At 38.3% G+C, this 22,207-nt stretch overlaps 1 protein-coding gene across 1 annotated transcript in view; it reads left to right on the top strand.

The window, feature by feature from the left end:
- The first annotated feature begins 663 nt into the window (after nt 1-663).
- The window catches only part of LOC110540440 (solute carrier organic anion transporter family member 6C1-like), a 107,830-nt gene continuing 86,286 nt past the window's right edge, over nt 664-22,207 (top strand). The window contains exons 1-4 of the mRNA XM_060367826.1: nt 664-979; nt 3,281-3,541; nt 9,243-9,428; nt 10,574-10,670. Of these exons, the coding sequence (XP_060223809.1) occupies nt 664-979; nt 3,281-3,541; nt 9,243-9,428; nt 10,574-10,670 (860 nt within the window). The remainder of the gene's footprint in view (nt 980-3,280; nt 3,542-9,242; nt 9,429-10,573; nt 10,671-22,207) is intronic.

The raw sequence follows: 22,207 nt of genomic DNA, 5'->3' as shown, positions 1-22,207 counted from the left end.
TATTGTATTCATTCATTCATTCATTCATTCATTCGTTTATTTATTTACGTAATTCACTTTATATCCTTGTTGTAGCCCCATCCCTCCCTCCTCCCAGACTCACCCTCCTCTCTTTTTTCTTACCTCTCCCATCGAGACCGGCTCATTGAGAGTTCCATCAGGTCTGAGCATGTCCTCTTCCCTTGTGGTCTGGCAAGGCAGTCCCTACAGGGGAAAGTGATAAAAAGGCTGGCAAGTGAGTCCGTGTCCAATGCAAGACCCACATAGGACCTAAACTGCCCATCTGGACATCTTTGTCCCCTCTCCTAATCTTTAAACATTAATTTTTCCTTGTTTCTTTTACAATATTTACTAGTTATTTGAGCATTTTGTTCAACATGGTTTGTTCATATTCACTTCCTGTCTCCTCTTTCCCCCTGTTCTCTTTTCCCCTTCTCCTCTTTTCTTCTGTGTGATACAGAGAAGGAATTCAACCTTGAAACATCGGCCACATCACTCAACTCTTCTGTTGGGACGTTGGCTTCCATCACTGGAAATAACGTTCCCTGCCGAGTTTAGAGCGGCAGCTTTCTCAGTGACAGTGTCAGTCACCTGAGCCCATAGCATACACAGGTGCCTCGAAAGACGCCTGAAATTCCCACAGAGAGCTGCTTCCGATAAGCCATGGACCAGGAAGAGCCCGCTACCACGATAGAGTCTCTAGTGGAAGAAATTGATGACAAAGAACACATGAAGACTTTAATACCGCTGAGAACAGGCACATACCTGCAAACATTTCCAACTGCCTTCATTTCGTTTTCCCATAAACATAAACAGAAAAATGTTCTTTCTGCAATTTCGCCAGAGTCAACGGTTGTAAACAACAAAACTTTCTGGGAAAAGCCCTTTGGTTTGGGCCCTCTAGTTGTCCCTGCTTTACAGCGTTTCAACAACATTGACTGCTTCACGTTTTTGTTTGTTTTGTCGGTCTTCAGTCATGGTGAGTTTGAGCAAGATTGTTGTGGTGAGAGGAGTGTCGTACACATGAGGCTGACACCTGGTGGGAAGGACAGGAGGGTGGGTGACCTCTGACTCGTTTTCCGGGCATGAATGGAATCAAAATCAGTTAACCCAGTGCTCTGCCATTGCCTCCAATGTTTGGCCGTTGGTTTGGCAGGGTGAATTCGAGGTTGTGGGTATCAGTTTCTGGCCTCCCGATAGAGAGCTGATGAGAAGGTGGCATAGAGCTAATTCATGTTATTTGATGACCAACTTAAATTGTGGGTTGAGTCTTTTTGAGATTAAAATAAGCTGAAAACAGCATTGCCATCATGATCTGGTTTCTACTCACTATTCTTAAACACTGAAAAAGGAGATTTATGTCTGGATTTTGTTTTCTTATCTTTGAATTGCTGGGGTGGTCAGATTTTATGTTCTACATCACAGGAAGAAACATATGGGCGTTTTTATCCACACATTGTCTTTTCCTTCCTCTTCCTTCTTCTTTCTCCTTCTTCTACTTTAGTTAAGTATTTTCCTAATTTTTTTTAAATGCAAAAAGTCTTACTGTAGCTTGTAGTCTCCAAACTCCACTGATTCACTACTGAACTTACTGTAATTTACAAGTGGTCTTGTTTAGTTGGAAACTACATTTGCCCACTGCCGTCCACCCAACTCCCACATTTAGATGTTGCCAGGGAGAGGCTGGAGCAGTAAGTATCAAAAGTGTAGCCAGAATCTTCTATGGTTTTCTGGTTTGGGTGGTGATTTTTCACAGCAGGAACAACACTGAGTGACATTCTTAGAGTTAAAGTAGGGAATAAATAAATATTCCATCAGCAGCCATCATGACTCTTTCAGTAGCACTGTGCTCCTAGGTATGGCCTAGGTAACTGCTGGGGGCAGCAGAGCAGCAGGTGTGAGTTGATTTTCAGAGCATTAGGAAGGGTGTGGACTCCTAGATCCTTAAAAACCAAGAGGTGTTTGAGGTAGTTGAACAATAGTAGCTATGGTGATTATAGTAATTCCTTGTGGCTTGTGGTCCAGCCACTTTGCAGACTTTGCAAATGAGTTTTCATTTGTAATTATTTTCTGTTTTCACTCCAAAAAAATTAATTTGCAGCTATTCCTTGTGTTATTTTTCATCTTAATATTATGTTTTTTTAATTTTAATTTTTATATTACAGTTTATTCACCTTGTATCCCAGCTATAGCCCCTTTACTCATTCCCTCCCAATCCCACTCTTCCTCCCTTATCCCCTCCCATGCCCCTCTCCAAGTCCACGGATAGGAGAGGTCCTCCTCCCCTTCCCTCTGACTCTAGCCTATCAGGTCTCATCAGGACTGGCTGCAATGTCTTTCTCTGTGGCCTGGCAAGGCTACACCCCATCAGGCAGAGGTGATCAATGAGCTAGCCACTGGGTTCATGTCAGAGACAGTCTTTGTTCCCATTACTAGGGTACACACTTGGAGACTGAGCTGCCATGAGCTACGCCTGAGCAGGGATTCTAGGTTATTTCCATGCATGGTCCTTGGTTGGAGTATCAGTCTCAGAAAAGACCCTTGGTTCCAGATTTTTTGGTTCTGCTGCTCTCCTTGTGGAGCTCCTGTGCCCTCCAGATCTTTCTATCTCCCTCTTCTTTCATATGATTCCCTGCACTCTGCCCAAAGTTTGATTATAAGCCTCAGCATCTGCTTTGATACACTGCTAGGTAGAGTCTTTCAGAGGCCCTCTGTGGTAGGCTCCTGTCCTTTTTCCTGTTTTCTGAACTTTTATCTTCTTTGCATGTTAGATGGTGATTGTACACACATAATGTTACAATTTATTTATTTCATGTTCTTCAGAATGATTTGCATGGAATGTGTACTTTTTTAAAAGATAAAAATGCACAGAAATATTAAACTTCAAGCACAGAATCCTAGCAATAGAACAAGGTTATATTTAGAAATACAAGTTGGTTTTCAAATATCTTTTTAGTTTTAATATAAGAAATAGGTCAACATCCATTATTTATTAAATTTTCATAATTGGGAGATAGTACATTTTAAAAGAATAATGAAATGATACAATCATAATTGATCTTTAAGAAACTACTAATTGAAGTATGTAAAAGAGCTTCTAATATTCAACTAAAAATATTTTGTGTAGGTTAATACATTAATTATATTATAGGTTTTACTCATACCATTATGAAATAAACTTGAGTCAGAATAAATTAGGATTTTCTTTGATGAAAATGGGGGTCTATTTTGTCTATTAAAATGCGTTATATTGCTTTTTGTCTTTCTTTTGACTTTCTAGGTATGATAGTTGCTTTGACTGATCTGAGTTTGCCAAAGTATCAAGCCGAATTTTCATTGTCATCATTAGAGAAATTCATGCTGGAGTTCAGTGATTATTTTGCATCTTTCCTGGTAGCGATACCTGTGTCATACTTTGGAAGTAGAGGAAACAGGGCAAAATGGGTGGCAGTTGGCTCTTTTTTATTAGGAGTTGCAGCAATTATGTTTGCTGTTCCTTATTTAAAATATGAAATTATAAGACCATTGGATAAAACTGAAGGTGAGATTTTTCAAATATAATATTGTATCCTAAGTTAATATTTATTTAAACCATTTGTCCAAGAAATTTAAAAGAGTTCATGATATATGTCTATGTATCCTTTCTTCTGTATTTATTTAACTATCCTTAGTAACTAATTACCTGTAGCTCTCTGATTTATCTCTCATAGAGAGGGTAAGTAGGACTCTAGGAAGCAATATTGTGGGATAGTTTGTAAAATTACTTTTAGAAAATTTTATGTATGTTAAAAATCTCATGAGAAGTCTGGTAATTCATTTTGTTTTCCACATGACACTTTAATTCTTCCTGTTGTTCTTTTCATAGCGCAGACCCACATATGTTCAAATGCAGGAATAAGCCCACAGCTAACAAGGGGCAACTTTTCTCCTTACCCATTCAAGGCTCAGACGCCATTCTTTGCTATTTGCAGAGCTGAAGATGGTGCCTTTCACATTGCTCATTGTCCATCCTACAATCATTTCACTATTCCTATTGAATGATATTTACTTAAAATGTTGTTGGAATATATCTGTAACACTATTGCCCAAATCCCAGATCTTGTGTACAGGCTTTTATATAAGTGTTAAGTTGGGTTTTAACAAGGCATGATAAATAAGGGAAAGGAATCCGTGTGTGTGTATATACATATACAGATATATGAATGCTTTTGAAGTTTACATTGCATGGTATATTTATGCTTTTAATATGTCTATATATAGAACTGACATTTGCTTTGAGGACAATATGATTTATGAAAAGAGGGAATGAAAAACGTTTCTTTTCTTTATTAACAACATTGTTTGGAAGAAATTATAAAATCCTCATGAATTTATCTTGTTAAATAATATAAATTTTGATCAGTAGTTATGTACTACTCTTGCAGAGAACCTGAGTTTGTTTGCAAGCATGCACATTAAGCAGCTAAGAACCCCCCGTAACTAAAACTGTAGGAAATCTGATACCCTCTTCTGGCTTTTGCAGGCACTGGCTTACACAAACACACAAACTCAATTTTTAAAAATAAAAAAAATAGTTAAAAAACTGTTATCAGTGCTGAGGAGTCACAGCAGTAAATATTTTTTCTTTCTATTGGATCTTTTTTTAATTAAAATATTTTATTTTTTAAAATTTTTTTTCTTACCAGTTACATTTTATTAACTCTGTATCCCAGCTGTATCCTGCTCCCTCATTCCCTCCCAATACCACCCTCCCTCCCTCATCTCCACCCTGCCCCTTTCCAAGTCCACTGATTGGGGGGCACCTCCTCCCCTTTCAATCTTGTTCACATCATCTAAATTTTTTGGTTTTTTAAATTTTTTATATTAATCACAGATTATTTACTTTGTATTGCAGCCATAGCCCCCTCCCTCATATCCTCCTAGTCTCACCCTCCCTCCCTCATCTCCTCCCTGCACCTTTCCAAGTCCACTGATTGGGGAGGACCTTCTCCCCTTCCATCTGATCCTAGCTTATCAGCTCTCTTCAGGACTGACTGCAATGTCCTCTTCTGTAGCCTGGCAAGGCTGCTCCTCCCTCAGTGGGGGGAGGGGGAGGGGGTCGAAGAGCTCGCCATTGAGTTTATGTCAGAAATAGTCCCTGATCCCCTTACTAGAGAACCCACTTGGATACTGAGCTACCATGGGCTATATCCGGGCAGGGGTTCTAGGTTTTATCTGTACATGGTCCTTGGTTGGAGAAACATTCTCATGAAAGACCCCTGTGCCCTGATATATTTGGTCCTTGTGGAGCTCCTGTTCTGTCCAGGTCTTACGTGTCTTAGCATCTGTTTTGATACACTGTTAGGTAGAGTCTTTCAGAGGCCCTCTGTGGTAGGCTCCTGTCCTGTTACTTGTTTTCTCCTACCTCCAATGTCCATCCCATTTGTCTTTCTCAGTGAGGATTGATCATCTTACCCTGGGTCCTCTTTCTTGTTTGTCTTCTTTAGGTGTATAGATTTCAGTATATTTATCTTATCTTATAGGTCTATATAAGTGAGTATATACCATGTGTGTCTTTCTGCTTTGGGGATACTTCACTCAGGATGATCACTTCTAGATCCCACTGTTTGTTTGCAGATTTCATGATTTCCTTGTTTTTAATTGCTGAGTAGTATTCCATTGTGTAAAAATACCACATCCATTCCTCAACTGAGGGACACCTGGGTTGTTTCCAGCTTCTGGCTATTACAAATAAAGCTGCTATAAACATAGTTGAGCAAATGTCCTTGTTGCATCATCTACATTTTATACATTTTGTTTTACTTGGGTTTATGTGCATAAATCTTTTTAACTATACACTCTTATTTCAGTCTATAAAAATAGACAAACATGCACAGAGAGAGAACGAGAGAGAGATTTTATATTTGTTTCATCTATCCCTCTTCCCTTATTGCCATGTCTTCTGATTTTCTTTTCTGCTCTTTCCTTTTTGTGCTTTCTTGTTTAGTTACTAGGTTCGTCTTTCACTGTGAGTTACCTGAACCTTTATGGTATAGTCCAGAGCTTTCCGTTTTTTTATTTGTTATCTGCGTCATGATTCCAGCTGTTAACTACAATGATGACAGGTTTATATTCAACATGCATGTAGAATATGTGTGCCTCCAACATATATGTAAACATCATACTTCAATACATCTTGAAAAACTGAACACAAAATTTCTTCACAAATTAACAAAATATCTATTCTACATTTTCACCTTTTTTTTCTAGAACCCTATATAATGTGACCATCCACATATATATCTTTCCAGGTATACTGAGCTCTGCTTTTTGGTGATATACACCTGTGCTTCAAACTTACTCAGGATGAAAACAAATTACTTTTCTTTCATTGGGACTAGTAGATAACCCACTTTCTCTGATTCTCATAGCTGTCATTTCATTTCATTTGTAGCTTGTTTTCTGTCTGCCATCATGACATATTAAAATCTTTCAAACCTTCTCTAGAGATTCCCTCAGCAATATTATCTCACTGTCCTTGTCTCCTGCTTGTAAACCTTGGGAGTGAGTCATGCACCTGCCCTTTTCCTGAGGCAGGTTTCAGCAGATTCCTTTGATGAAACTACTGATACCAATTGGAGGTACTGGTTTCTTCACAAATGGCTCCATTCACCTGAAAGCCAACCTAATTCACACTTGATTCTAACCTTTGAAAAGACTTTTTCTATTGAACTCCTAAGATATTCTCATGGAGGAAAATGTTAGATGGAAAAATGTCATCATAGAGGAAAATTCCTTAACTCCTTGAGATTGAAATTTTTCTTTGCCCCACACTTACATTTCATTATTCTTCACTTTCCCCCTCCAGTTAAGCATGTGATTTCTAGTGGTCATTCTGTGTGTTCCTTCCTCACACTTTGTTCCATTAGTGATCCCCTTTTACTGTTATCTGCAAGTCACCCTTCTCTATTAGTTCTCACTCACTACTGCTTAGTTACGATCAAATTCTTTTCATTCCATTTTTAAACTTTAAATGCACATTGTTTTTTAATTAAAATAAAATTATATTATTACCCCACTCCTTTTCTGTCTTCCAACCTCTCCCACATCTTGTCCCCCCAAGCCCTCCTGTATTGTTTCCTCCCTTCAGTCCCTTATAGTTCCACATTTAGTCACTGTCACATTAATTACTGCCTTTTCTTTATAATTGTTACATTGTAATTGAGGAAGAAGGGAGTCTTTTAAATTCCATAAAATGTTTAAATATTTTTTATTTGAGTGCTTTGCATATACACCATGAGCATGCCGATGCCTGCCAAAGCCAGAGTTCTCAGATCCCATGGAACTGGAGGTATAAATGGCTGGGAGTTGTCATTTCATCTTGTGAGAGAAAAGATGTAAAGAATTGTCAATCATAATTACAGAAGAAACAGATAAGGAACCACTGAAATAGTTAACAGATGCATTAAAACAGAACTTTTAAAAACTATTTGGATGACAAACTAGTAGACATTAGCTGGAAAGATTGGGAGAAGAAGAATTCAAAATGAGTGAGTGTTATATACTCAGCTATAAATGGGCACTCCAAGGGCCACAGAACAAGAATAAAAGAGACAAGGTGGAGGGTTTGTGACTTGAATTTAGCTTATGAAGTGCCCATTGTAATGATGAACTCATGGAAGATCTGAGTAGCTGCACACAAATTATCCAAGATAACAGCTGTCTACAGCCTAACATGGAAGGGAAATTTAGCTCAAAAGTTCCCATGTATTCCAATAGATAGACATGTAGCTACATATTGCAGAGAGGGGCGAGAAGAGAGTATGTTCAGCAGTAGAATCCCTGTCAAGGTGCCTATGCTTCTGCAAACAAACCTCTGCCTAATATTCAAGTAAACAATTCTAACAAAACCCATTGATTCAATAAAAAAAAAGAACCATGAATGTAGAAAAGGGATCCAGTCAGGAAGAGGAAGCCAATCAGTGAGAGTGTGAGGCAGAGACAAAGAGTAGAGAGGTGAAATTGATTATAATACACCATATACATGTATTAAAATGTCATAAAATCCATTAAACGCAATGTACTTTTATATTTCAAAACAAAAAGGAAGGAACATGTTGGGTTAAAGCACAGTTTTAGTACATCTTCCCATTTTACAGAGAGCTATATATTACTCCAAATATCTTTTCATTAGTGCAATAGGTTAAAACCCTCAGTTTATTAGTGTTACTACAAGAATATTTTAAGAGAATATGTTAACTATCACCCAAGGTAGTCAGATATGGTTCAGTATCACCTGCTTAGTTCTACCAATCAACAAGTATAAATACACAAAATCTATAACCATGTAAAAAAAAAAAAAAAAGGTAAAAACCTGTGATCCAAAGGGCTTCAAAATCTAATGGGCAAATGACCACATAGTAACTAAAGAAATCCGTATGAGCCCATGTTTACTTAGTTGTCTTGTTGCTGTGAAAAAAAAAAGTGTCAAACATAAACAACTTAAAAGTAGGAAAGGTGTATTTTTAACTCCAGATTTCATAGTGCTCCCTCCATGGATGCTGGTCTCCATTGGCTCTGAGCACATAGGCAGGCAGAAAACTGGGTGTATGCATAGGAAGTCTGCTTACCTGATGGTGAGGACAAAATAGAGTGAAGCTAGAAGGACCTAGGATGAGATGCACCTTTCAGAAACCAAGTAGTGTGTCTCTGTCTCTCATTTCTAGAAACTTTCCAAATAATATCAACAGGGAATTAAGCATTTAATACAGGACACTTTAGGAAGATATTTCATACACATACTATAACAGTCTATTATAGAAACTCAAAGGTCTAAAATAGAAAATTTTTAATCAAAGTCATAGTGCACTTGTAGTTTAAAGTTTGCTAAAGAAAAGACCATAGAACTACACTCAGATGGTGGACAGTCTAAGGCAATGCAAGTACTTTTATTCTGGGGACAAGTCAGAGGAATAGGAAAATGTGTGCATGTGTATTATGTGTAAATGTGTATGTTCATACGTGTATACATGTATTCATGTGCATATAAATAATCACACTGTTTCATTCATAATGTGTGTCTCTTCTAGTGTTCTCACACATTTTCTTTTATTCTGCTATTGCTATTTAGAATATGACTATGAATTGATTGCATGACTACACTCAGTGTAAAGAGAAAAGCATGGTGGTAGTAGAAACTGCAAATTAATTGTACATCTAATTTTGAACTCAATTCAGTAAAATATTTTCTTACCTTTCAATAGACTTGTGCACAGACGAACATATACTGGAAACCTGTGAGGGAAGGATAATACCACACAGATCAATATGTATCCATCTCTTCTTCGTTGGGCAATGTCTCCATGGAATCAGTGGCATGTCACTTTATATCCTTGGTGTAACCTTCATTTTTGACCATGTTCCCTCATGTTCAGTTGGCTTCTATTTAGGCAAGTTTTGTTTTTTAATATACATAGAATATTGACTATTGATGAGAGTTCTGTATGGTATAACTGATACAGAAGTACTGTTGTCCCTATGATGACAGTGTACCACGTAGTGATGACTTGTTTGCATAACTTCAAAATCACACTAATCTAACTATGAGATTTGGAACACCAGGTAAATAATTTAAATGTCACTAAAAAGATTTAGACAAATAATGTAGCATATGTATGTTTTAATAAGCAAAATTTTCTTTTTGTTTTTCTTTTTCTGAGAGTTGGGATATGGAAGGAGAGGGAGAGGGTACAGAGAGAAGTATGGAGGGGGAGTGGAGATAGCTGATCACAGTATTTTGCCTACTTACAATATCTCATGTAAATTATGTTTTACATTAAGTGAGCATTGATTCCCTCACTAATAATCTATCTGATAACCAGTAATGAATTCTGCTCCTGTTAGGTCAGAATGAAGAAATATTTTCACAGAGATATTACATATCATTTTTAAAAATAAACAATTTATTTTGTACTTGCCTTGAAAATATTTCTAGTGACATAAAAAAGAAAATACAGTTTATGCTCATATTGAATATGAATATAATCATGCTACATTATATGTATGGATTAAAAATATATAATTAAATTCATAATTAAATGATCTTAGTATTAATACTTGACTAGACAAGAGAATAGGCCATCCACTTGTCAGGCAGAAGTCTACATGGTTGTCTGACATTGTCTGAAGTATGATTAACACTTACAATAGGCCCACACTAAGTAAAGCAGATGACCTAATAAGCACAGGTTTCATTCAAGCAATGTAGAGTCCTAACAGGATAGACAGTTTTCAAAGAAGCAGTGACTGTGACTCAGGACTAGCATTTACTATGAGATTATCATCAACTCTTGCATAAATTTCCTGCCAGATTTTTGCCCAATTTGAGATTTGTTAGAATTACTTCCAGCAAATATTTTCTCTCTACCCTTCTTTTACTCCCACTCGCATTTCTTCCTCTCTTTCCCTACCTATCTTACTTCTATCACATAATAAAAAATAGCACAAAAACTTTCAAACATCACAAGTAATTCAGTTATATTTTGTATGACTAAGTTATATTGTAAAACTGTTTGGGGCTGTGTTTATTTTCAAGCTATTGTGGATCTTCCAAGATTTGTGGGCTACACTTTGGGTTACACAATAGGATTCCATGGTCTTCTGTCTCCTGAGAATGTAACTGTAAATGCACAGTAAGTCACATTCTTTACTTTTCTATTTAGATTATGTTGTATAGAATACTTCTTGTATAGATAGCATAAATCATAAATAACACATAGAAAATGTATGCAGCTGTGGGTGATGTGTACATATATGTAAACATAAGTACATTTATAGTGTGAATTTGTATTTTTACTGTTTGAAATACATACAAAACCATTACTTGAAACTTCATTAACTTTTAAAATATTTTGTTGTTAAAACATTCATTATTCATTCAATACAGTACAATAGTAATGATACATTATATACAAAAGTTTTCATCTTATTTATTATTTAACTAAAAGATTTTTCATATGATATATTTTGATCATCTTCTTCCCTTGTACTAAAATCATCCCAGATACCTCCCTACCCACATGATCTTGTCTTTTTTCTCATTCATTAAAAACAAAACTCAATCCCCATCCTGAAAGGCAAAGAGGATGGACATCAGAAAAAGAAAACAGGAAACAACCTAGGAACCTGCCACAGAGGGCCTCTGAAAGGCTCTGCCATGCAGACTATCAAAGCAGATGCTGAGACTTACGGCCAACTGTTGGGCAGAGTGCATGGAATCTTATGTAAGAAGTGGGATATAGTAAGATCTGGAGAGGACAGGAACCCCACAAGGAAAACAACAGAACTAGAAAATTTGAACACAGGGGTCTTCCCAGAGACTCATACTCCAACCAAGTACCATTCATGGAGATACCTAGAACTCCTGCACAGATGTAGCCCATGGCAGTGTAGTGTCCAAGTGGGTTCCATAGTAATGGGAAAAGGTACTGCCTCTGACATAATCAGATTGGCCTGTTCTTTGATCACCTCCCCCTGAGGAAGGAGCAGCCTTACCAGGTCACAGAAGATGACAATGCAGCCACTCTTGATGAGATCTGATAAACTAAGATCAGAAGGAAGGAGAGGAAGACCTCCCCTATCAGTGGTCTTGGGGAGGGGCATGCATGAAGAAGGGGGAGGGAGGGTGTGATTGGGAGGGGAAGAAGGAGGGGCTTATGGGGGGATACAAAGTGAATAAAGTGTAATTAATAAAATAAAATAAAATTATAAAAAAACAAAACAAAAATGAAAACACACCAACAAATGAAAATCAAAACAGGCAATATACCAACAAAAATATAAATGATGAAATAAAACGAAACAAAACAAAACATTGAGTTCATTTTGTATCAGGGAACTATTCCTGGGCAGCGGAGCTCTTTTCAAACATTGTTATATACAGTGACATTTCTGTTGTAGAGAACATATATTCTCTTTGCAAATAGACATGCTTAGGAAACCCCTTCATGGTTGGGATCAGGGTACTATGTCTATTTCCCCATCTCAGTGCTGGGATCCCTGCTGTAGGTCTGCTGTAGGTCTTCTGTGTATTACCACAGTCTCTGTGTGGTCATATGTGCACCTGACATATTATGTCTGGAAGATACTATGTCCTGGAGTCATTCATCTCTTCTAGTTCTTACAACCTCCTCTTCCACACAGATCCCAGAGTCTTGAGGCAAAAAGTTTGCTGAAGACATGCCACTAAGTATTGAGTGCTCCAATCTCTCTCTCTCTCTCTCTCTTTCTCTCTCTCTCTCTCTCCACATTCTCCCATTGTAAGTCTCTGTGTTAATTAACCTCTACTGCATGAAGAAGCTTTTCTGATGTGGGTTCAATGAGGCACAGTTGTACAGTTATGCAAGAATGCTATTTGGAGCTATTTTCTTGCTATAGATTTTCATTAGGTTTTTTCCAGGCCCATGAATTATCTAGCTTCAGGTTTTGACCAATTTAGCAGTGCCAATTACAGATTATATCTTTTAGAATGGATTTTAAGTCCAATCAAAAAATACTTGGCGTGTTTGGGGATTTTGTGGCATGACTTTGTGGTAACTGACTCAACAAGATTTAAAAAATTTTGTATTTTTACTTGCGCTCCCAAGCTTTTGATACGTTCTACAATACAAATAACCCAGAAGTTAGATACTTACTAAGGGGCCAGGAAGAAGGGGATCTTGCACAGAAGGAAAAATACAACATAATGTTAGGAAGATTTAAGAAAGAAACTTGAATGAGAGAGCTAAAGAAGGAAGAAAATAGCGGAGAGAAAGGAAGAAATATAGGGAGAAACATTTAACACTAAAGGTCATTTGAAATCCCATATAGAAATCTACTACTGTAAAAGACTCCTAAAATATACATATATAAAAGAAATTCAAATGGAGTCTCCAAATAATTGAGACAATGCCTAAGTAAGATATCTCATTCCATCACATCCCAAAATTTTTTAAATCTTGTTGAGTCATTTACCACAAAGTCATGCCACAAAATCCCCAAACACTCCAAGCTATTGTAAGGTATCGGTTGCTATTCACAACTTGATAATTAGGCCGAATTTCTAAAAACAACACTTATGTCATTAAACACGGAAAAGTTGAAATAGAGGTTTTATTCCCTACTATCAGTCATGCTTTTAGATGGTACTCTGCATGCTACCAGAAGAGAAAGGTAATGTTCAATACCACCAAGCTGTAAACCCTGTGACCTTCAACAGTTCCCTGCTTACATACAAGTTGTATTAGTTCAATAATGTCACAAGTGTTCTGGAAGTAACCAAGTATTGCTTCTCAATTCTCTGATGGGGTTGAAGACTACTAGATAGTTACAGTTTCACAGTTAGGCTTATCTTGTTTGGGATTTAAGAAAATGTTTTAAAGTCTAGAAAGATGTTTATTTAAGTTGATGAATACAAGACATGACAGAGAATGACTTAGGTACAAGACTTTAGATTCACCTAGATAGGATAGATAGTATTTTCTTCAAGGTTGCAAAATACAAATGAGCTAAATATTTTGAATGTAACTTTTACATATGGCTTTCCTGGTTGTTTTATAACTGTTCTTACTATGTGTAGCTTATTATAAATAAATAAACTCTACATGAAATAGATAAGAAAATAATAGATTGATAGATAAGTACAAGCTAGTAAAAAAAAAGCTTAACAGATAATATCCAAATATAAAAGAAACTTATATAGTAATTGTCTTTTGGGATCTGATTCACCTCACTGTGAGTTATTATTTCTTCATTCTATCTATCTATCTGTAACTGTTGCAATTCATTTTTTTCTTTTATTTATTTATTTTTATTAATTACAGTTTATTCACTTTGTATCACCCCATAAGCCCCTCCCTCCTCCCCCTCCTTGTCGCACCCTTCCTCCCCCTTCTTCAGGCATGACTGTACCACATTTTTGTTGTACATTCATCAGGGGATGGATATCTAGGCTGTTTTTTTGGCTATGATGAGCACAATAGCCATAAGCATGGATGAGCAAGTATTACAGTAGAGTCCTTTGGGTAAATGTCAAATAATGCTATAACCAGATGGTAGAGTGATGCCCAGCTTCCTGAGGGAACCTCCACCTGATTTTCATAATAACTGTATCAGTGTACACTCCAATCAGCATGTGCTGTCATTTATTTTATTGATCTAAGTTTTTTCAAAATTCAGGAAAGATAAAAAATTTTAAGTCTTTGACTTCCTTGGTTAGGGTTACTCCACGGTACTTTATGTCATTTGTGGCTATTGTGAAGGGTGTTGCTTCGCTAATTTCTTTCTCAGCCCTTTTATCTTTTGTGTACAGGAGTGCTACTGATTTTGTTTGAGTTAATTTTGTATCCAGCCACTTTGCTGAAGGTGTTGATCAGCTGTAGAAGTTCCCTGGTAAAGTTTTTGGGGTCACTCATGTATACTATCATATCATCTGCAAATAGTGATAATTTGACTTCTTCCTTTCCCATCTGTATCCCCTTGATCTCCTTCAACTGTCTTATTGCTCTAGCAAGGACATCCAGCACTATGGTGAAGAGATATGGGGAGAGTGGGCAGCCTTGTCTTGTCCCTGATTTTAGTGGGATTGCTTTAAGTTTCTCTCCGTTCAGTTTGATGTTGGCTATAGGCTTGCTGTATATCGCCTTTACTATGTTTAGATATGTGCCTTGTATCCCTGATCTCTCCAATACTTTAAACATGAATGGATATTGGATTTTCTCAAATGCTTTTTCAGCATCTAGGGAGATTATCATGTGGTTTTTTTCTTTCAGTTTGTTAATATGGTGGATCACATTGATGGATTTCCATATACTGAACCACCCCTGCATACCTGGGATGAAGCCTACTTGGTCATAGTGGATAATAATATCTTTGATATGTTCTTGTATTCGGTTTGCGAGTATTTTGTTAAGTGTTTTTGCATCAATGATCATAAGAAAGATTGGCCTGAAATTCTTATTCTTTATTGAGTCTTTGTGAGGTTTAGGTACCAAGGTGACTGTGGCTTCATAGAATGAGTTTGGTAGTGTTCCTTCTGTTTCTATTTTGTGGCATAGTTTGAACAGAATTGGAGTTGGTTCTTCTTTGAAGGTCTGGTAGAATTCTGCGCTGAAGCCATCTGGTCCTGGGTTTTTTGTTTTTTTGTTTTTTTTTTGGATGGGAGACTTTTGATGACTGCTTCTATTTCTTTGGGGGATATAGGATATATATTTAATTGATTTACCTGGTCCTGATTCAGCTTTGGTAAGTCAAATCAATCAAGAAAATTGTCCATTTCATTTAGATTTTCAAATTTTGTGGCATATAGACTTTTGAAGTAAGTCCTAATGATTGTTTGGATTTCCTCAGTGTCTGTAGTTATGTCCCCCTTTTCATTTCTGATTTTGTTGATTTGGGTGGTGTCTCTCTGCCTTTTAGTTAGCTTGGCTAAGGGTTTGTTGATCTTGTTGATTTTCTCAAAGAACCAGCTCTTGGTTTCATTGATTCTTTGAATTGTTTTATTTGTTTCTAATTGATTGATTTCAGCCCTGAGTTTGATTATTTCCAGTCATCTGCTCCTTCTTGGTGTGTCTGCTTCTTCTTTTTCTAGGGTTTTTAAGTGAGCCATTAAGTTGCTTGAATGAGCTGTTTTGAATTTCTTCTTGAAGTCACTTAGTGCTATGAACTTTCCTCTTAGCACTGCTTTCATTGTGTCCCACAAGTTTGGGTATGTTGTGTCTTCATTTTCATTTAATTTCTTTCTTTATTTCTTCCCTGACCCAGCTGTCATTTAGTAACAAGTTGTTCAGTTTCCATGTGTATGTAGGATTTTTGCTATTTCTGTTGTTGTTGAAGTCCAGCTTTATTCCATGGTGATCAGACAAGATACAAGGGATTATTTCAATCTTCTTGTATCTGTTGAGGCTTGCTTTGGGGATTATTTCAATCTTGTATCTGTTGAGGCTCGCTTTGTGACCAACTATGTGGTCTATTTTGGAGAAGGTTCCATGAGGTGCTGAGAAGAAGGTAAATTCTTTTTTGTTTGGGTGTAAGGTTCTGTAAATGTCTGTGAGGTCCATTTGATTCATGACCTCTGTCAGAGATATTGTTTCTTTGTTTAATTTCTGTTTAGTTGACCTGTCCTTTGTTGAGAGTGGGGTGTTGAAGTCTCCCACTATTAGTGTGTGGGGATCTATGTGTGGTTTAAATTTTAAGAATGTTTCTTTTACAAATGTGGGTGCTCTTGTAATTGGGGCATAGATGATTAGGATTGTGATGTCTTCCTGGTGGAATTTTCCCTTGATGAGTATGAAGTGTCCTTCCCCATCTCTTTTGATTAATTTTGGTTGAAAGTCTATTTTATCAGATATTAGAATGGCTACTCCTGCTTGTTTCTTGGGTCCATTTGCTTAGAAAGTTGTGTCCAACCTTTTACCCTCAGGTAATGTCTATCTTTGTGACTTAGGTGTGTTTCTTGTATGCAACAGATTGCTGGGTTTTGTTTACATATCTCTTCTGTTAATCTGTGTTTTTTTACTGGAGAGTTGAGTCCATTGATGTTGAGAGAGATTAATGTCCAGTGGCTGTTAGATCCTTTGATTTTGATGTTGGCTGTGGTCATAAGGTTGTGTGCTTGGTTGCTTTTTGTTTTACTGTAGTAAAGTTAATTATTACCTGTGTTTTCTTGACAGAAGCTAATTTTCTTGGGTTGTATTTTTCCTTCCAGTGTCTTCTGTAATGCTGGATTTGTTTGTAGGTATTGTTGAAATTTGTTTTTGTCATTGAATATCTTGTTTTCTCCGTCTATGAGGACTGAGAGTTTTGCAGGGTATAGTAGTCTGGGCTGACATCTGTGTTCTCTTAGGGTCTGCATGACATCCGTCCAGGCCCTTCTAGCTTTCATAATCTCTGTTGAAAAGTCAGGTGTGATTCTAATGGGTTTGCCATTATATGTTACTTGGCCTTTTTCCCTTGCAGCTTTTAGTATTTTTTTCTTTGTTCTATATACTTACTGTTTTGATTATTATGTGGCAGGAGAATTTTCTTTCCTGGTCAAATTTGTTGGGTGTTCTGTAGGCCTCATGTATTCTTATTGACTTCTCCTTTAACTTGGGGAAATTTTCTTCAATGATTTTGTTGAAAATATTTTCTGGGCCTTGGAGAAGGGAGTCTTCTTTTTCCTCTATACCTATTATTCTTAGGTTTTGTCTTTTCATATTGTCTTGGATTTCATGGACTGTCTGTCAGGAATTTTTTGGATTTAACGTTTTCTTTGACAGATACATTGATTTCTTCCATTGTATCTTCTACACCTGAGATTCTTTCTTCCATCTCTTGTAGTCTGTTGGTTATGCTTACCTCTGTAGTTCCTGTTTTGTTTCCTAAATTCTTCCTCTCCATTATTTCCTCTATTCGTGTTTTCTTTAATTTTTCCAGCTCTATCTTCAGGTCTTGATTTGTTTTGTTTACTTCCTTCACCTGTCTGATTGTATTTTCCTCTTTTTCTTTTCGTTCCTTCAACTCTGTTTCTTTTACTTCTTTCAGTGATTTAATTATTTCTTCTTTGAAGGCTGCAAAGTGTTTGGCTGCATCTTCCCATATTTCTTCATGGATGGCCATAATCTGCTTGTCTTTAACTTCCTCCATTTCTTTACGGATAGCCATGATCTGTTTGGTTTTATCTTCCTCTAATTCTTTACGTATTTTATTTGTTTCCTCTATTATCCTCTTCATCAGCATAGATGTAAGGTCATCTTCTTGATTTTCTATTATGCTGCGTTGTCCAGGGCTGTTCGCCCCTGGATGGCTGGGTTCTGGAGATGCCATATTGCTCTGTCTTTTGTTGGTTGGGCTTTTATGCTGACCTCTACCCATTAGGCTGTTTTAGATGTTGGCTGTTAGTTTCTATGCTTCCTGGAGTCCTGAGGTAGGGAGAATCCCCTTGGCTGGAAGATTATTTTTTCCTGAAGGAGTCCTCCTCTGCTTTTTGGTTATGGTCACTGTATGGCCAGTGTTCCTCAGGAATTGCCACTGCTCACCTCAGATGTATAGCCCTGAGTAGTAGCTGTGGTCTTTGTTAGGCAGGGTGGGCTCTCATCTCACCCATAGAAGTCCTCAAGACACCTGCCCTGCTACTGGGTTTCTCCTCCTGAATTTAGTGAGTTGCTGCTGTTGTTACAGTTTTCCAGGTACAGGCCTCTTGAAGAACCTGCTGATTCCCTAGCTGTGGGGTTTTCTCCCAACATGGAAACTCAGTCTGTTATCCTGGGGCACACAGTTCTGTCCGGGAAAGTGAGAGGAGTGCCAAGCAAGTCTCTGGGCCAGAGGCTGAGTGCTCAGCTCTGGGCCTGGAGAATGTGCACCTAGGTTGAGTTGGTGCCTGGGGGCGCTGCTCTGGTCTTGAGGCTGGTAACTGAGGGCTCCACTCTGGTCTGGAGGCTGGGTACCTCACTCTGGAGCGGAAGCTGTGTGTCCCTGTCTGGGATGGCGGCTGTGGGCACCGCTCTGGTCTGGACGCTGTGGGTGCAGACCTCTTGAAGGACCAGGGATTCCCAGTTTTGTCAGTCTAGCTAGGGATAACTGGTTGATCCTTGGAGCAGTATCTGAGGGCTGCTGTAATGGCTCTCTGGCTTTTGTAGGTCTGAGGATGCAGCTGTGTGCCCCAGGGCCCTAGGGGTACTCAATAATGGTGGCTGAGCACAACGCTCCTGCCTGTAGTAGAAAGCTAGAGCCAAGAGTCTGCATGAATCCAGAAAGCCTTTTGGTGTTGGGTGTCCTGAGCGTTAGACCTGATGATCCCCCCCCCCCTGCTGGGGGTTTCCTCCTGCCAGGGACACCCAGTCTTTGCTTTGGGGACCACCATTCTGTCTGGGGTGGTGGTGAGTAGAACCCACAGGCACAGACGCCTGCCCGTGGCTCTGCCTTTCTGGCCATTGGGAGCCTGGGCTTCTGCCTAAACTGGGTAATTTTCTGGAGACCTTTTTGGGGTGGTGGTATAGAGTGACCAAAAGATAAAGTAGCAGTGAGTAGCAGCAGTAGTAGATCGTTAAGATGTAGAGTAGGTGTGGTATAGAAGTTAGTAAATACCCTGAGGGGAGAGCTACCTCGCTGCATTCTTTCCCCACCCACTAGAGATACAGTTGCTAGGAAACTGGACCCTCCCCCTAGGGAGGGACACCTGATCATTAATGGTCTGGGAACCTTCCTATAGCCAATTGATTCAAAATGTAGAATCTTGACCAATAGATGCTTGCCAGGCAGGAATTGCCCCTGCCTTGGGCATGCTGGGATGGACCAGAATCTATATATCACCCAACTAACCTGGGGACCGCGCGCTCAGCTCCCACCGCTTTGGCGGTGGGGCTGTGTAGGCCCAAGCTGCAGCTTGTAATTTACAATAAAAAGACCCTCATGTGTTTTGCAATGGAGTCGATTCCTGGAGATCTTTTGGGGGCTCGCGAACTGGGTATAACAGTATCAGCTGAGTGCTCTGAGATCAGACCAGCCGTTTCCCTCCCTGTGCGTTTGCACCTGACAGTGAAACTCAGTCTCTAGGGCCCTGGGGCCTTGGGGCCCACAGTTCTATCTCAGGCAGCAAATCAGGTGCGCAGGCAGGCCGGGCTCTGTGCAGGCACCTGGGTCCCCAGCTATGGCTCTGGGCTGGCTCCTGGGGTGCCCTAGGAAACCGAGTCTTTTCCAGGGGATGTCTGGGTGACCTAAGGTCGGTCCCAATCTTTTCCTGCTCCCTGGGGTTATCTCTCAACTGGAAAATCCAGTCTGTGATGTTGTGGGCCCACAGTTCAGTCTGAGACAGTGACCATCTCACGCTGGTGTGTATCTCTGGGCTGGCGACCAAGCGCCTGGCGGAACCAGGATCTCTTCCGCAGTTTAGCTGGGTGAGTTAAAGCTGATTGAATCCCCCACCGTGGGGTATCCTCTCACCTGGGAAACACAATCACTTGTGTTTTATGTCCACGAGTTCTGATTGCTGGTCACTGTGCAGATCCTGATGTGTTGCTGCTCAGAGTGAGAGTCCTCCTGGCTCCACCATCTTGCCCCGCCCCCCACAGCCTTTCTTCATTTCTTGATAGTTTTCCATCTTTTAGTGTTTTGTATACTTGACCACAGTATTCTTTTACCTTCATTACTTTTTCCCTGGGTAATTTTTGTTCTGGAGTTAAGTGCTAATGTGCTTGTTATTTTGATTTTTTTTCTGAGTATGCTTATTATTTGTTCTAATATCTGATCTTTATACACCAATTTTTCTATTCTGCTACTCTGCCATAAGTATTTATAATAATAATCTCTTAAGGGCATTCAGAGTGAGTTTTTAGGGTGTTTTAACTATAGGATTTTATCATTTTTAAATAGATTTATTTTCCCCCTTCGTATGGATGATTTCTTGTTTGTTTTCCTCACCCAGCTGCTTGGGTTAAGACTGTAAAAGCTTTCTTGGGTATGGATGCAGAGAGTAGACACTCCTTTGACATTTGGATCATGCTTGTTTAGCATAGTGCTGGCTGCTGCCCTGGCTCTAGTCTGCATTTTTATTCTTTTATTCAAGTGTACATGAACCTTCTAATACTACTATCTTTGGGGGTTTTACTATGAAGAGGGGTTCAGGGTTTACCATGACATTTTTTTAATAACTATTGAGATGATTATGTGATTTTTTTTTGTTTTTTACTTTATTTTACATACTTTATAACAGTTATTGACAAGGAATTTTATAATTAAATATCCTCAAAGTTATAGTTTTTTCTTCTTTTATAGTCCTTCTACCCCATGACCCAATTTCTTTTGTTTCTGTGTTAAACTCTCATTTTTAAAATTTAAAATTTCATTGTTCATTTTATTAATCATTTACAATCACAATTGTCGCAATTGTACACACACATACACATATACTAATACTTCAACATTCAAGAGATGGGCCAGCAGTAATGAGCATTTGTTCTTTCAATGGACCCAGGTAGGGCTCCTAGCCCTCACTTGATGGCTCACAAGCATTTGTAAGTCTAAGTCCAGGATGTCCAACAGCTTCTTCTGACCTCTGTGTATGGTGCCCTACATACATGCAGTCAAAACACAAACATATATGAAATATGATAAAAGGGATTAAAATAGTAAGAATTATTAGACATAAATAAGTATTGGTAAATTTGACATTCTGATAACAATCAAGGCACTTAGAATTCAACTAAATTCATGTATCAAATTAGGAAGCCTAATTAACCCTTTCATGAAAGAAAACGCTGTTATTTTCTCTAGTATTTATAATGTTGCTCAATGAAGTTTTATTATAGTTGCTATTGAATTTGTATTAGAAAACTAGTGCATAGGGCTTTTAAACAGATTGCTAAGTATTATGTAGTCAAATCATAACAGTTTGTAGTTTTCAAACCACTTTTTTTCTAGCATAAGGAAAATAATTTGATTTCAAAATTTATCTGTCAAATATAAAATAATTGTGTCATATGTGATGTGTTATTAAAACTATACAAGCTAATTCAAAGTACTAAGAAACATGAAATTTGTAAATATTCCAAGCAACAGGAAGCCAATGGCAGTGTCGGTCTATGTATACTCGAGGTTTGGGGGGATTGAGACGTGGCTGTGCAGCTTAGAGTGACCTTGAAATCATTCCAAGGAAAGGTACGCTGTTGTTTAATTACAGAGTTCCTGCTTAGCGTGCTGGAGCTCCTGGGTTCAATCCGCAGTACCACAATAAATAAACAGTAAATGGATAATAACAAGAAAGAAACATGTAGCTCCTATGGATGTTATATATTAACACATGACAAACGGATTGTGGAAATGAAGATTGGGGTCCTATGTCATTTCAGGTAAAACTATATTCCTGAAAAACACCCTCAAAAGATAAGGAGTTGCCTCACCAGTGAATAACACTGTGAATGTTTCCTCATTTCACGAAAGAGAAAATCTAATGACCTTATCAACTACTGTAACAGAAGAGCTCTTTCAAAACAAGATGATATGGAGCTGAACATCATTCTTAAAATAGCTGGCTAGTGAAGATTTTTGTTTATAATGAAGATGCATTAATTTGTATTTTATATGTGTGGCTGTTTTGGTATGTGTATGTTTGCATGATGTGTGTGAAATGCCTATGGAGTGGAGAAAGAGGATGTTGAATCCTTTGAAACCACCATGTACCCACATGGAAACCAAACCCTGTTTCCTGCAAGATCAA

Source organism: Meriones unguiculatus, chromosome 15 (assembly GCF_030254825.1).
Source record: "Meriones unguiculatus strain TT.TT164.6M chromosome 15, Bangor_MerUng_6.1, whole genome shotgun sequence".
NCBI lineage: Eukaryota > Metazoa > Chordata > Mammalia > Rodentia > Muridae > Meriones > Meriones unguiculatus.
Note: the sequence above shows the minus strand (reverse complement) of the source record. Positions and strands in the feature narration are given on the sequence as shown.